Here is a 17,188-nt window from a genome sequence, read left to right as displayed (position 1 = left end):
AGACATCTCACTGCAGATTAATTTGAGCTGGGACAGCTCAAACTTGGAATTTATTCTTGACTAGCCTTAAACCTTGTTTGTGAAACCGGGGGGCAGTGTTGGTGGTCCTCCAGGAATGTGGTTGAGAAACACTGATCTAAACGAAACCTTACAAACTTATTTTTAAAGTGTGTATTTTTATAATCTGCAGTCCAACGCATTTTAAAATTAAACATCAAAACATGGAATATTTGTAAACAATTGATTTGTCAACCCAACGATAAGCTTGAAGAATCTTTAATATCATTTATCATACTACAGTGCTATTAATTGCTTGATTTAGATTGGCTGCTGAACATTCAAAAGCATGCAATTATTATGCTAAAGTAGTTCCAGGCAGGTCTTGACCGCACTACAGTGCGATATCACTACGCTGGATGATTTCAGTTACTTCACCTAATAGTCAAAAATTTCAAAAACAGTCAATATTATAGCATTTATTTGTTAGGGATAGCGTTTGTTCATATTCCTAACCCCTTAAGTACTTAGAAAGAGTTATAAAGGGTGATAGAAAGCAGAGAAGTGAAAGAGAGATGCTGATGCTGGAAAATGTGTGACAGTGACAGTGTGTCGGGGTGTTCATTAGTGCGGCTTGACTCAGCTTTTGGGGTGACTGAGGGTTCAGGATATCTGACAGAAACACTCCCTTCCCACCTGCACAGGAAGCTCGTCCGCTAATTGAAACATCACTGTTAATAACCCTCTCATTATAGATGCACAGCCTCTGCCCAGAATCTAACATTTTTCATGCCACTGTCAGCCTGAGAAAAAAAGAGACAGATGCCAACAGACTGCAAGAGAGAGAGAGACTGAGAAAGAGTAAGGAGTAGACCTAATATTGGGGTTCATTATTAATATTTAATGGAGCGCTATTATGAAAGAAAACATATTACAGGCTTTACACATCGTTAAGAACAGTAATCAGCTGCACTCATTACTTTTAAATATCATAATAGGTTTGAAATGAATGAATGACACTTGCAGGTGAAGTGAATGTCTTTTTCTTTGCTACGTAAGTTTATGGAAAATAATATTGAAATATTTTTTTCCTGCAACATTTAACTCAATAATTGCAGCTTTAATAGTCAATTATGAGAGAGCTAATAGCCTTTACGTGTTTGCAAGCATGTCTGTAGAAGTGTGAGTTGATATATTACATCAATGTGTTAAAAGCATCAGAATGAGTGTCTAAAATAAACATCATCTTTTCGATAATCTTTATGAAATAACTAATAATAATTTGGAAATGTACAGTTTTCATCTGTAAAATACTTCTCTTTATTTTGCCTCTGTGGAGTTATATATTCAGGATTATTCTAAAATATAGGTAGATACTTGCCATTTGCGATCTGTAAGTATAAGTGACAGTATATATATACAAAGGGTAAAGAGGCTGTAGGAGTTCTAATATCGCACGGCTATCAGCCAATCAGATTTGAGAACCAGACAGAACTGTTGTATAAATTTATATTAAAATATATTTACACACGCACTGTCACTAATACTTGCAGATCGCTGGTAAACACGCAGATCGTTATAGGACTACAAAAGTCTTGTTTAGCTGCATTGTGAACATTACGATGCATTTTCCTTGCCGTGTTAGGTCCTTGCTTTGTTTAGTGTTTATTCCTGCCTGCTGCCTGCCTTCTAAGCACTCCCCTGTTATTTGAATACGACTCAGGATTCTCTGTATGCACCTGAATGCCCCTGTGTTGACCGTTGCTTGCCTGACCATCCTTGTTAATAAACCTGTATTTGGTTTCACACCTCCTTTGTCAGTGTCCCTTCACATTACATTTACCTTCATTGATTTTTCTTTCAGCCAAGTCCCTGATCAGGGGTCACCACAGTGGAATGAACCACAAACTATTCTGGCATATGTTTCACGCAGCGGATGCCCTTCCAGCCACAACCCATTACAAAAAAAACATTCATAAACACTCATTCAATATGGCTAATTTAGCTTACTCAATTCACCTACGTATAGCGCATGTGTTTGGAATTGTATAGCGCATAGCGTAAACGTATAGCGCACAGGGCTCGAAATTGCGACCATTTTGGTCGCATATGCGCCCGAAAAATAATCTATGCGACCTAATAATATATTTTGGCGCGTTAGTGCGACTACAGATAATGGTTGTAGTGCGACCTGTTTTGATTTTTTGTAAAAACGTGCTGAATCGCTCTTCCCTGCCGCTATATTGCTTCCTATTAGCTGTCAATCACTCAAGACTTTCCGCTGTTAGATGACAAGGAAGGAGCTTTTATGACCACAGGAAATACAAATGGCTGAAGAGTGATAACTTAAAGCACACAGGTTTGCAAACCCCATCTAAAGTTGAGGGCGCAGATGAGAGCGATCATGACGTGGTGAATATTGATCCGCCAGCTGAGATCAATCGAGTAAGTGCTTTTCAGAGAAGGTGCCCGAATCTCGATGCGTTGCATTCGATGCGTGTTCAGCGCAAATGTCCGCTAAAAGTCAAATCTAATACTGTACATATCATCGTCAAAGGAGCTCGCCTTTACTAAGTTTACACTGAAACTGCGGCTCATCATAACAACGAACGGTATTGCGTCGGTGGTCATCGCAAAAATACTGCTCTGCCTGCTCATAAATTGGGTCGGCTGACTCGCCTGCTTTCTACTAACACAGAAAAATGAAGATCAGCCAGCCTGAGCTCAGACTAAACCTTTAAATTGACACAAACTGAAACCAAAACTTTTAAATAGTGATAGAAGTGAGACTTTACTTACTTTCTCTTGTCTATTCTTCTTTGAGGTGTATATTATTTTTTAGTTATTTACTGATGACTGTTTTGCAGCTTTCAGCATTGAACTGATTTTTATATTTTTATATTTATTATAATATTTTGTTTGCTTTGTAGCATAAATATTATTTATTAAATTGACATGCATATAAAAACAGCAGTACAAAATCCATATTTCTTACTGCAATGCTTCATTTTTGTTTGATGCAAACTATACATTTATTTTTCATAAATTAACAGACTTTTTATAGCAGATATTCATGCACGTCGTTTAAGGCAGCATCATTATGAGAAATGTAATTCATTGTTACTATTATTGTCATTTTTATCATCATTAATATTCTATAATTATTAGACATTCATTTTGAAATTATTGCACACAAATATCAATGTCATCATAGCGATAGTTGTTTCTGTTTTTTGTTAGTCCTATTGATGTTGTTTTAAAATACAGCAGCAGTGCTCATTCATTTTTAATGGGTGCTCCTAAATTTTTTCTGGTGCTCCTAAATTTTTTTTGGTGCTCCTAAATATTTGAAGTTGGGAGCACCGGTGCTACCAAGTAAAAAAGTTAATTTCGAGCCCTGATAGCGCATGTGTTTGGAACTGTGGGGGAAAATGAAGCACCTGGAGGAAACCCATGCGAACACGGGGAGAACATGCAAACTCCATACAGAAATCGCAACTGACCCATCCGGGACACCAACCAGTGACCTTCGTGCTGTGAGGTTACAGTGCTAACCACTGAGCCACCATGTCGCCATTTAACATACAATTTAAATTAAATACAATTACTTTGTGATTTAAAAAACAATCAGCCAAAACATTATAAAAGACTTATAATAACAACCTCAAGAAAGTTATTACGTGATAAAACCCAGTGATGAATCCTGTTAATATATATTTTTGGTCTGTGTAACATTTACAAAGGCTGTGGATGATTTATGCACCACAATCGCTCTGAATTCTAACCGAATTTATTCAAAATATTTTTTATTCATGGTGGCACAAGAAAGGCCCCTGGTAAGGATGCAGGGGCTGCGGGGGCGTCTCTTACGCCAGTGTGTGTAACTGCGTGTGAGTGTTGTGTGAATGTTCTAGTTATGCTGTTTCCTGCAGCTGTTATTGGCTCTAATGAGACAGAGCAGATTAACACTTCAAACCTGACCCTCTCTCTCACTCACTCTCTTCACACTTTATCCTTCTATAGAATTCTCTCCCTTTCTCTTTGTATCCATCGCTCCCTTTATCCTTCTGTTGCTCTTTCTTTCCTTATGGACAGAAGACAGGAGTTGAAAATGAGCACTTCAAAATGGCTTGGAAGATGAAAATAGAATTTAGACAAACTGCAAGTAAAAGACCTCATTTTAAATCAGACCATCTACATCTTTTAAATGTCCTAAGATCTGCTAACAAGAGATGTTTATCTATGATAAGCTAATTTAAATATTTTGCTATCCTAAAAGACATTCATTCATTTATATTTATTTTCCTTCGGCTTAGTCCCTTTAGATCAGGGATCACCACAGCAGGATGAACCATTAACTTATCCAGAATAAGTTTTACACAGCAGAAGCCCTTCCATCTGCAACCCAGTAGTGGGAAACACCCATACACACTCATACACTACCAATTTAGTTTATTCAATTCACCTATAGCACATGTCTTTAGACTGTAGGGGAAACGAGAACACCTGGAAGAAACCTACGCGAACACTGGGAGAACATGCAAACTCGTGCCAACTGACCAAGCCGGAACTCAAACCAGCGACCTTCTTGGTGTGAGGTGACAGTGCTAACCACTGAGCCACCGTGTCAGCCCAAAGACATATAATGCAAAATTGCAGTCAGCACAATGGATATAGGGCTGTTAACAGCCATCAAAGCTTGCTAATTATTCATGTAAAATTAATTGACTGCAAAAATATTTTAATATTTAAAAAACTGTACAAAAGTGATACTACCAGTTAAAAACTATTTACTATAAAAATAGTAAAAAACTAACTTAAAAATAGTTAAAAACTATTACAGTGAATTTGAAAAAAAAAACAAAAAACAGATTTATTACACGGATATATTTAATAAAATAATATCTCAGCCATGGAAGATCCTTAGCAATTAAAAGATAATATAATTAAATTCATGCAAGGTATTAGGAAAAAAAAAAACTATTTCAACAAAATTTAATACAGTTTTTGTTTCTCTTAAATTTTGCTTTTTTTTTTTAATTTTATGCAATATGTTCCCTAACATATACATTTGTGTGTACTCATTTTGGACTGCTATCATAAGTTTTTTTTTTTTATTAGCTCCAGATTTGGTTTCTGTACTGACTAATCGAATGTATACAATAATGTAAAGCTTCCTAAAGAAAATAAAACTTAAATGAGAGATTTGGGAGGGGTGTACTCGTATATGCTGAGCACTGTACATCAAACACTTGCATTATTTTTTTTTTACTGTATATTTAACTTTTTTCATAGTGTTTACCCAATTAGTAATCATAGACATGGTGAGGTACGAAGATGGATGACAAACGAGTAATAAAAAAAGATCACTGCTCTGCATTAATTATCTTGTCTCTTTGAATTTATACATATTCATAATCTTTTCCAGGTTTTTGTTTGCACAGATTTAGTCTCTGGAAAATCTCTATGTGAACGCACTTGTTAAGTAGAAAAATCACATAAATATTTGACCTGTATGAATATTCTATGGCAACACAAACGATTTTTAAACAGCCACTGTCTTATTTGTTGCTATATTAGCTAGTTTATTAGCTTTTTCCCTTATGTTCAGTCTTCATTTCTTTCTTCTTTCATTTGATTGAGTCTGCCCAGCGGGACAGTCTGATGATTAAGTTGTCAGATGCAGATACAGATGTCATTTGTCACACGGTTTTGTAACTTACATCTGCACGTTTTCTGGTATATGCACATAATCCTGAAGAAGGCCGCTTTATTTGGTCCAAATTTCATCTTAAGATGACATCAGTGGCCAGTTTTAAAATGGCATAGGTTAAATCCACATGGACAGACACACACAGCTACAACAAGATGACCATGTACAATCCTGTAAATAACAGATGTACACGCATTAGCATGACTCTCCTTGCCAGCCACATGCCATGGCATTTCATGAACACAAATGTCAAAATGCCAGTGAGAGCTGATAGCGTAGCAGTACTCTGAATACGTGTGCTTTGTAAATGTGCATATATATATATTTTTTTTTATTTTAAAGCAGGAAGAAGCAGATAGAAATTTATTCAGAATGGAAGAATTAGTGGAAGACACAACAGATTGTGAATTGAATTAGCACAGAGAGAGGAAAAATGGAAATACAGTTGAAGTCAGAATTATTATTCCCCCCCCCCCCCCCTTTTTTCTGTTTTAAATATTTCCCAAATGATGTTTAACAGAGCAACAGAGCATTTTCACAGTATGTCTGATAATATATTTTCTTCTCGAGGAAGTCTTATTTGTTCTATTTTGGCTAGAACAAAAGCAGCTTTTAATATTTTTATAAACATTTTAAGGTCAAAATGATTAGCCTCTTTACGCTATAATTTTGATAGGCTGCAGAACAAACCATTGACATACTGTACAGTGCTCTGCCTAATTACCTCAACCTGCCTAGTTAACCTAATTAACCTAGCTAAGCCTTTCAATGTCACTTTAAGCTGTATAGAAGTGTCTTGAAAAATATCTAGTCAAATATTATTTACTGTCATCATGGCAAAGATAAAATAAATCGGTTATTAGAGATGAGTTACTAAAACTATTATGTTTAGAAATGTGTTAAAAAAAAAAACTTATCTCCGATACACAAAAAATGGGGAGAAAAATAAACAGGGGCCTAATAATTCTGACTTCAACTATGTCGAACACAGAAATTTATATGATGAGTTTAGATGCAAAAACCTCTAAATGCCATCTGAATTTTTTCTCAAAAATAAGCATTTTTTTCTCAGCCCCCTGTGTTTATGTTCAGGTTTTTTTTTTACTTTAACGGCAAGGAGAAATAATATATTCTTTGCACTTAGAGTAATATTACTGAAACTACACACAGTAGCCTAAGAAAAATGCTAGTTTTAGATGAAAAATAAAGACGGCACTTAGAGGTTTTTGCATCTAAAGTCTTAAGATGTAAACTAAACAAGCATGCAAGTGTTATTTTGTGCATCTACCTTTCTCACAGTAAGATTTTTTTTTTGTGATAAGCTATTATTAACTCTGAGTTCAAAACTCTTTTCAAATGAGTAGAATTAACTTTCAGTCATTTTTTTGTTAAATTTATTTGATAAAGTTGACTGTTGGGTTTTAAAGTGTGCATAATATGGATGTTAAAGCATCTCTTGAACATGGCAATAATACAGTACTAATAACTAAATTTACAAGGTCACATCCTCTTGAATGGGAATTACTTTTATAACAATAATAATTGTTTTAATATAATTCCAGGAAAAATAGGATTACAATGAAGGTGTTTGACAGAGTTCAGAATCAATCCTGGCTGATATTGCGAATAACTCCCTTTAGAGTAAACTTTGTACTTTTTACCTTTGCAGATCTTTTTCATGTTGTGAAAGCAGCATTACACTATTAAAAAAGCTAAACTGATTTAATTGAGATTGTATGGACTTCAATTCAAAAGAAATAACCATTCAGGAAGTCATTTCTGTAAATCTGTACATTTTTTTGCCTTTTTTTGGTTTATTCTTTTGTGATGTCAAGGGAAATGTGCAGCACTTCAGTATTTGGAGCTGAAAGAATAATCAATAAGCTAAATATTTCATAGATAAACACACAAAGACCAAGGGATCTGTGGAACTTGACAGTTGTTCTAGCTCTGTGGAAATCTGCTTATCAGTTAACGCCAGCACTCTCAGAATAATCCAGCGGGAGTTCTGAAACAGGCCTGTAAGGAACTCAAACTTTACTTCTGTGTTTTCTCTTACAAACTGCGAAACTGAAATTAGGGTGGAGTTTGCCTCTGGCTCTGGGATGTAGATCATCTATTTTCTCATTTAATTTTTTTTCCCTCTCTCTCTTTTCCAGAGCAAACCATTCTGCCTTGCATCTGGGTTGTGTTCAAGGGCATCGCAGCATGATGGTGCTTTACAGCCTTGTCTCCATCTATGAGATCTGGACTTCTTAACATCCCATGACACCATCACCACACCACTAAAACACCACTATTAGGCCCAGGAGTCACCACAGCAGAGTGCATACTGAATTTATATTTGAATCTAGATGATCTACTGTGTGACAGTGAGACCGCACAATCTTGTAAGGAAAATAAAAAAGTTTTGTATCCGCAAGCACATGTATGATGTTAAATGTTTGGCAGTAAAGCAGGAGTTTGGCAGTCCATTCATCTTTTGCTGATATCTGCAATGTTTCTGAGCATGGTCAAACACTGTTTTTAGAGTGAACTTTCATGAGGCTGTGTTTAGTAAACAGAGCGTGCAAACTGTTCCAAACGGGCTCCAAAAGTGCAATGAATCATGGTCCTGCACGGTGAGGTAACCCTGCATTCCAGCCCTGTTCCACACTCATATTCCAGAATGCTGAGATAATGTTCTAATTATATGTTCTGGAATTTTTTTTTTTTTAAGATCTGAGGAAAGACGAGATATTTGAACCGAGAGACTAAAACAACCCTGATCCTGTCTACAGTATAGTGCATGACACACCCCCTATCCCTTCATCATTTCATTACAGGAGTGTTATTAAAATCCACTTAAAAGGCGCGCACAGCTTTGCTCAATGGAAAGTATGCAACAGTCCAACAGGCCCCTGAAAGCCTGACCCTCAACATCTGCTTTGAATCTGGTTGAAATATACACAGCCCTGTTACAATCGGTCACTGTGCTTGCCTTGTATACCAGGGCAGATGGTCAGTTTTACATTTTGTTGCAGGATTGTACACTTTCAACAACCTTCGCTCAGGTGCAGGAGAAATGTTTGAGATCATTTGAGAGTTTCTTCTTATGTTAAGCAACAGCTTGTCAGCAAAACAAACTGTCACTATGATCTGGAGAAAACGGATGTTGTCGATATCAGAACGGCAAGAGACACAATCACCAAGTAGAATCTTCATATGGAGATTAACTGGTATTGACTGGTTTAAGTCATGCCGAGTTTAGACTGCATGATTTTACCAGAGATTTTGACTCGCCGACAGGTTGAGAAAAATCACAGAAAAATGCCTGAAATCACAATTCACACTGTGTGATTGCTGCTCACGTGAAGAGCACCGATTTGCCTATCAAAGACATGATGTGAGAGAATCTTCGATGAGTCGCTGATGCCCGTGAGATATTTGGCATGCTAAATATCTGGACCTGTCGGCAATTCAAATCATGCTGTGTGAAATGTGTTGATTGAAAATAACATTGGCGATTACCTACAGCCAATGAGAGAGCAGCATTCACTAGTATGGGTATCTGCAGGTCAGTAGGAGGTTGGGGGAGAAGTTAAAAGGGCTAATTTTCAGTTTATTTAGAAATGGAAAACCCAAGAAATGGATGAAAACTAGTGTAAATTTGGCAGGAGCACCCGTGTCTGTTTGACATGTCATCTGAGCAAAATCACAACTGAATATTCAAAAAAAATTTGAGGAAAAATTGCTAATTCCCTTTAAAGCAAGGTGAGCAAAAGAAGTACAATTTCTACATTGCTAAAGGTTTCTATCTCATTATGTAGGCTAGTTAATAACAAAATACTACGTGAGCTCATGTTGTTTCCATGTCACTTCTCACGTGTGTTTAGTTGTGAGGCGTAGTTTGAAGACTGAGACAAAAGTTGTCGGCGATTCTTCCTATTTTAAAGTCATGCAGTGTGAAACTCCAAGTCGCCGATTCATCTTGCAGTGTAAACGAAACAGCGATGCAGTTCTAGCCCAGATAATCAAAATCGTGGAGTCTGAACTTTGCATTAGTATCCCAGCCAGAGCTTTAGATGAGTGCCTAGCTGGATAAGTGTTCAAGTTGGCTCTAAACCAGCCAAATAAGACCAGCTAACCACCTTAGAGTGGTCTGGAATATCCCCTTGAAATCAGCTACTGTAAATGCATGCAAACATCATCTCCAGAAATAACTTTAGTCATACACCACAGTCAAAAGCCACAAAAAGCCTTGATAAACATCATACAAAGATAAAAAAATGCATTAATAAATAAACAGGGAACAAAACAGTAAAACATCTGCCAAATAGTATATATTATAACCATCATCATTCACACTGACTCTGAGGAATCAGGCTTTGAGGCTGAAAGCTAAGAAGAGAGAATTGTGAATGAAAGATACATGAAAAGATGGAGAAGAGAAGAAGATGGGAAATATATCTGGGGAGTTTCTATTTGATGACATCCTCCATTGGCTGCTTTTAGCACACAATGCTTCTCATATCACAGTGACATCACAATGATGCCACACAGCAAAATACTTAGCATCAAGCATGCTACTCCAAGCACATATAATTCAAAAACATCTTGCATGCATTACATTCCTGTTCTGACAGACCACTACAAGAACCTAAATTAAATTCAGATCTTAAAAAAGTACTGCTCTTCTTTTTAGGAGTGACTCATCAGGACAGGAACCCAAACACATTTTGCTGTATGATATAATATGAGATTGTGACTTACAAAATTTCGTCGTTTTGGAACTCCAGAAAACCATGGCTGTCTTCAAAGTCCTCTCCCCCTCCACGGGCTGTTCCCTCAATGGTTTTATATGGCACTGACACCACCCCACGGGCACCAGACGTACGCAGGACCTTCACTTCCATGACACCCACACTCTCACTCACATGGGTGACCGGCTCTTCAAATGTGAAGATTCCAGCATGGTCATCGTCAAAGATGGTGACTGTTGCTGTGGAGGGCAGACCGAGTGTTGCAATGGTCTCCACATGATTGGCTTCAGTGGTCTCTGGCTCATCACCCTCATGAACCACACGGACATTGCTTAGGTGGATGAGGAAGTTCTCGTCTTCTTCAAAGATGTCATCGTCAATAATTCCAACTCGGATTTCCTTCTGTGTCTCACCAGGCTTGAAAACAACGGTACCTTCAGTGAACTCATAGTCTGAGCCAGCATTTGCGGTTCCATCTTCAGTGCGAAATTCCACGGACACGGTTTGATTGAGATCGCCTCCACGACGGATCACATTCACTGCCACGGTGCCACAGTTTTCCAGGCACTGGTATGAGCAAGGGTCAAAAAAGATCTTAGAAATTGGGTCATTCTCACCAGTGTCACTGCGTACCTCATGCATGCTCACTGCTTTACGAGCCTGGTCTGCCGCATGTTTCTTCAGAATGTTACCTGCTCCGGTCATCAAGCGGGTTGCCTGGCATCGGTAGAATGCACGGCTCTTCTGCTGCTGGCTGAGCACCTGGTAATTAGCTAGTTCAATCAACTGCTCCACCTCTTTATCTGGATGTTTCTGCTTCAGTTCCTTCAAGATCTTCGCCATTTCACGTCTAGCTTCATCCTCATCCAGGTCTTTATCCTCCAGTTCCAAAGCCAGAGTTCCATCCAAGAAGTCCACGGCATGGGAGTTCAGCATTTTCCCATCCATCTCGATATCCACCTTGGATGGTAAGGGCCGGTCCCCCTCTGTCTCGATAATCATGCCACGGTGCTTGCCAGCTCGGTAGCGCTTGTAAACATACTTGTAAAACAGGAGGCGGCGGTCAGCGATCCAAGCGAAGACCACGCATATGGGAAAGAAGAAAAGAGTGAGAAGACCCTCCCACACTTGGACAATACCAGGTGACAAAACAGCCAAGATCAGGTACATCCACAAATAGGCAAAAATGCTCCAAGCAGCAGTAACAAAAAACACACGCAGGTGTTTCACTTTGCGATGTTCTCCGTCGGGCACCACATAGACACAGATTCCAATAATGACAAACATGTTGAAAGCTGCACTGCCGACGATGGTAGAGGGACCGAGGTCACCAGCTTCAAAGTTATGGCCGCACACTTCAATGACCGACAGCAGAATTTCAGGAGCAGAAGAACCCAGAGCCATGAGGGTAAGGTTGGACACCGTTTCATTCCAGATGCGTACAGTTGTGGTGGTCGTTTCACCATTTGGTTTCTTAATGGTGATCTCCTTTTCCTGTGAGGTGATGACCTCGATAGATGCCATGAAGCGATCAGCAATAATCGAAACCCCCAGAAACATGTATACCAGTGCCACAAAGTAAACGGTGGCCCGGGCTACCTTGTCCCCAAAGGAAGGATTTGGGGGTTCCCACACTGGAAGGATGACTCCAGGGGCACATATGGCTGAGCCGCCCCCACAGCTCAAAGATTTGTTGGCAGGAGAACTATGATCCTGGCTGTGATCTGGGGCATGTTCGGCTGTCACATGGTGGACATTGTGGACCACTATCACCAAAAGGACTAGACACTGAAAGGTCAGGAAGAGGCGTGGGGAGGTCTCACGATGCCTCATCTTTCCTTACTCGGCGGCAAACTTCTGCTAAAAAAGAAAGAAAAAAAAGGAGGTGAAGAAAAAAATAGATCATCCATTAATTGAAACGAAACCAGGACACTAATCACCAACAGGTACTGACACACGTTCTCATAAAGGTTACTATATAGCTAGATTTCTGACACTGATTTAAAACTGATTTTTTTGGGAGCATTTCAACAGTGTTTGCTGAAAGGCAAGTTCCTGAAATGTCAAGAGAAAACTCCTTCTGAAGCAACTAGACTTGTATATCCATGTGAAATCATTTCTATGTGAAGATCTATATACCCATGTTAAATCATTTATTGTTAATCAATTAAATCAGCATTTTTTTCAGCAGAATGGTACAGTACATGCTTCCTTAAGACTTATAGCAACAATGTTATTTTCAATATACAATTTACAAATTGTTTTTCCTTAAAAAGTCAAATATATAGTGTAGATTTTTGGTACTGAAAAGAAATTATCCAATGAAGTTCAGGTTGGGACACTGGCACTTGACTGCAAGCAAGCAGACCTGAATTCAAACCATGCCTGCAAAATGCATCATCAGACAAAGGGTGGCAATCTGCCCCTAAAGCAAGAGGATGAAACACTTGCTCATGGTGCAAAACACATGCATGGACACACACCCACAGAGTCACACACACATTCATTTCTGCAGTCATCAATGAGTACAGTGCACAGCAAACCCTTGCAGACCTTGCTCACATATTTAAATTAAAATAAAACCCCTGCGTCTCGAATAGGCCTGGATCATTATTTAATCATACACATTTTGGCCGTTTTTAACCCCGGTTTAACGATGTGTAATGCAAAAAAAAGACCGAATACAGCGCGGTTGAATTCAGCACTGCTCAGATCTCCCTCACTCTCATTCACATATACCGCAACCTACTGCTCTCATTCAGCACCCCATCCTCTGATCAAACATCTGCCATCCCACATACAGTCGATGCGGACACGGATGATTGTTTTATTGAAATGCTCTTATTGTTCGGATAAACGTTGGCTAAAGGAGCCTCAACCTTTCCCCCCACACGTTATGTTCATGCATCACAGATTTTCTTGCGATCGGATCGTTTAATACAACTTTCACTTGCACAACAGATTTCCGTAAAATGAGGTGAAGGCGAACAACCGGTTAAATGATCCTCCGCGGGCCACTGCAGACCGGACCGCACCGCACTGGCACAAGAGCGTACCTCTGTATCAAGTGGTTCCCTCTCCGTAGTGATTATCATTAATGTGATACTCGGACTGTCTGCGGCTGCCTGTTAACCCTTGTTGAACGCGGCACCTATGCATAATGGGTCTGCATGGAGCTTAATGATGGCGGTATCCTATTGTTGCACTAGGGTTATGTGTTATTTTAAATATAAGAAGAAGATGCTCTTACCGTAACGGTACTCCGGGAAGTAGTCAGTCTGAAGGACAGCGGCAGCAGGAGTTAACGGAGACTGTGCGTGTCGGAAGCAGTCAGTAGTATCCCAGCTCGCATTAGTTTAGTTTTTATATATGAGATGGAGGAGAGATTAGAGACCCGCGCGAGTAATATATGCACATATACACCCTCCGCTTTCCATATACGCGTTTGTTTTTCCCCAAACAGACCCGTAGCGTTCAAATATCTGATGCTTTATCAGCAAATCTGAGAGAGCTGAAACGTGCGTGCGAGTTCTTCCTCATTCTTCCCTGTCTCGGCTGGTTCTGTGTGAGTGTGACTGTGCGTGAGTGTGTGAGCAGGCGTGTGTGCGCGTGCCGCGGAGCCTCGCGCTCAGTGAGTGGGATACGCGCGCTGCGTTCGGGGAACAGAAAGAGAAGAGAGGGAGAGAGAAAGAAAGCAGGGATTCTGCTTCAGCGTTTTTCCTCTTCTCCCCTCCCACCGTTGTCCTCTCTCAACCACATGTATGAACGCAAATGGTCCTTTATTCCTGTTACCGATGATCAATGAATGAATTATCAGTCACTAACAAGGACGGTGACCACGTGATGCAATACCGGTTTCATCTGTAGTGGTGTAATGCATCACACACGACATCTCATTCATTCTCTGCACCGCAGCCTCTCCAGCCGGCGGTGTAAACCACACCATTCGACGATGAACACTTCTTTTAGGGGAAACCCACTTGTTTCGCAAATAGCTGATACTGTACTTTCAAACATATCCATTCTTTCTCATTTTATTTTTCACCCAATATGTATATTCTTTCGAAACACCCTAAATAGGCCTGTAAGCCACTGTTTTCTCACTTGTTAAAAACGCCGTTTTCTTTATAGCTTACTATGAAGTTTTGAATGTCAGTGACATTATATAACGTGACAACCGATTACAAATGTTTTATTGACATAATTGCACAGTTGACATACATGATTCAGCAATTATTTGAGATGCAAAACATTTCAAGAAGTTGAACTGTTTCAATTCCTGTTTCCATCTGGCTGTAAGAGTAGGCCTAAACAGCTTTCGAGTTCAACTTCATCTTTATGCTCTCTCTCTCTCTCTCTTTGTGTGTGTGTATATATATATATATATATATATATATTAGGGACGTAACGGTATTGTAAATACTGTCATACCGCAATATTAATTTTTTTCGATATTACCGTAGTCGCATGACTCGGTAAAACTATAGGTCTTCTGAGAAAATTTGCTCAGGCGAATGAAGCGAACGGGAGGTACTGGAAACTACAATTCCCATCAGCCCAGGCTTGGCCATAATCCCTTGCGCTCTGTTGTCGCTACAGATCCAGTAATGCGGAAATGGAGTGTGCTGCTAGAAGCGGGGATCAAAAAGAGCTGGAAAACCCTAAAGCGGGTGTTGTTGCCGCGCGCGTACTGAATATTGGTGTTGTCGCGCGAATTCTTATCAGCTGTGTTGTCGTGCGCGTACTGAATAGCGGTGTTGTCGCGCGAGTTCTTATCAGCTGTGTTGTCGCGCGCGTACTGTAAAGCCTGATTTATACTTCTGCGTCAGGTGACCGGCGTAACCAACGGCGCATGCAACGCACGTAGCTGTGCATTTATACTTCAGCGCGCTGTCTCTGTTGGTCTGCATTAACACTTCCGAAACGCTAGTTGGCAGTGAGGTGTAAATGTTCCTCTGTGTCGAGTTTCTTCGCTCCTTTTTTTCTTTTCCTGATCACTTCCGGGATGTACAAGTGGCTCAAACTTGCTCATTTTGAGGCAGGAACCGGCGGACGTGCAACAACTTTAACTATGAAGTAAACACAAAACAAAACTTTCCATCCGGAGCTCCTTCACGGTACTCCACACTTGTATACAATAGCTCGCGCTGCGTCGCGCCATTCGCGCGGCTCTCGGTCCCGCCCAGACTCGTCAGCGCTACCAAGCCGACCAATCACAGAGCTTACGCTACGCGTCGTTGCGACGTGTAGTTACATTTTTTGAGAGGTGCACGTCAGTGACGGCGATGGCCACGGCGAAGGGCTATGCGTCAGTGCCGTAGCATACGCCGGTGTTTGACGCAGAAGTATAAATCAGCCTTAAAACGGGGACGGAGGGTATGTCGCGTCGCGGGGGCACTTTTGATCATTTTGGAAGGGAACTTTCTATCCAAGACTAAAAAGGGCATGTGCACTGCACAGGTTGAGCACTGTGTGTGCATGTGCCTGCAAGTTGGGGAATACGACTAATAATCAGTCATGGGGACTGCAGAAACACAGCACACTGTTCAGATTGATGCAGACATGAGATCTCTATCTCACTCATGGTTTGTCCTCTCAAGTGGGGGAAAGACAATGCACAACGTTACCCACTGCTGTCAACCTGGGCCAACTCATATCTCTCTTGTCCCAGAAACCTCAGTCCCAAATGAGAGGGGTTTTTTCTGTTGCAGGGGACATTGTAAATACCCAGAGATACCAGCTTTTACCAGATTATATTTATATGATAATTTTCCTTAAAACCCATCTCTATCTAAGTAAGTGAGTGAGTGATTAAATGTTGAATGTGATGAGTTTTCAACAATACTAAATTGAAACTTAATTTTTTTTACATGGTTTAATATTTTTTTGTTATTAAAATTGAAGTTCCTGTTTCAAAGCTTACAGATAGATGACTAATTTGTATGTCATTGACACTTTTGGCACTTTTTTGGAGTATTTTCATAAGTTTTGTTTTTTCCTGTAAATGATTCAATAAATACCGTACCGTGACATTGATACCGAGGTATTACCGTACCGTGAAATTCTGATACCGTTACATCCCTAATATATATATATATATATATATATATATATATATATATATATATATATATATATATATATTAGGGATGTCCTGATACAAAATTTTAACTTCCGATACGATACCGATATTGCAGCCATCAGTACGAACCGATACCAATATAAATTGGATATCAGCACAAATTATGAATACTTTACTTTTACCTATTTCGTTGAGTCAAATGTATGAAAGGCTAGATCAAACTGAGAAACAGTCAGCAACTGTAAGTATGGAAAAAACAAGTTTATTAACTATTGGTTGCATGAATGTGAACCTTTTACATAAGAATATATAAAAAGAATTAAAGAATAAATATTAAGACACTGAAAAATATCTTAATTGAATAAACAAAAATACATTTTTAAAGTGCAAAATGCTAATTAAAGGTCACTTCAGTTATTCATTTTTTACCATCAGCAAATAGTAGAAACTGCAGAGAGCAGGAACACAGGGGAAAAAATATTGTTAATTGAATAACTGCTAAAGGTTCAGTGTCCAAAATTTCTATTTCACACACAGCTTTTTGATGAATTTTTGATCCAGTTGAGCTGAAACATATCTTTTACACTGTGCAGCAGAAATAAGTTATTGTTTAGTTAATAAAAATGTGCAGTATGGTTAGTACAAACATTTACA

General features: G+C 39.3%; 1 protein-coding gene across 51 annotated transcripts in view; it reads right to left on the bottom strand.

The window, feature by feature from the left end:
• The window catches only part of slc8a1b (solute carrier family 8 member 1b), a 200,561-nt gene that overhangs the window by 120,333 nt on the left and 63,040 nt on the right, over positions 1–17,188 (bottom strand). For 17 of the 51 annotated variants that reach the window (XR_015512832.1, XR_015512827.1, XR_015512831.1 and 14 more), the window contains one exon: positions 10,463–12,312. Coding sequence is in view for 27 of the 51 variants with exons in the window: in XM_087289636.1 (XP_087145762.1) it covers positions 10,463–12,285 (1,823 nt within the window). In the remaining 24 variants the exon portion in view is untranslated. 51 annotated transcript variants of the gene reach the window in all.

This window comes from Danio rerio, chromosome 17 (assembly GCF_052040795.2).
Source record: "Danio rerio strain M-AB ecotype USA chromosome 17, GRCz13ab, whole genome shotgun sequence".
NCBI lineage: Eukaryota > Metazoa > Chordata > Actinopteri > Cypriniformes > Danionidae > Danio > Danio rerio.
This window is presented reverse-complemented; position numbering and strand designations above follow the sequence as displayed.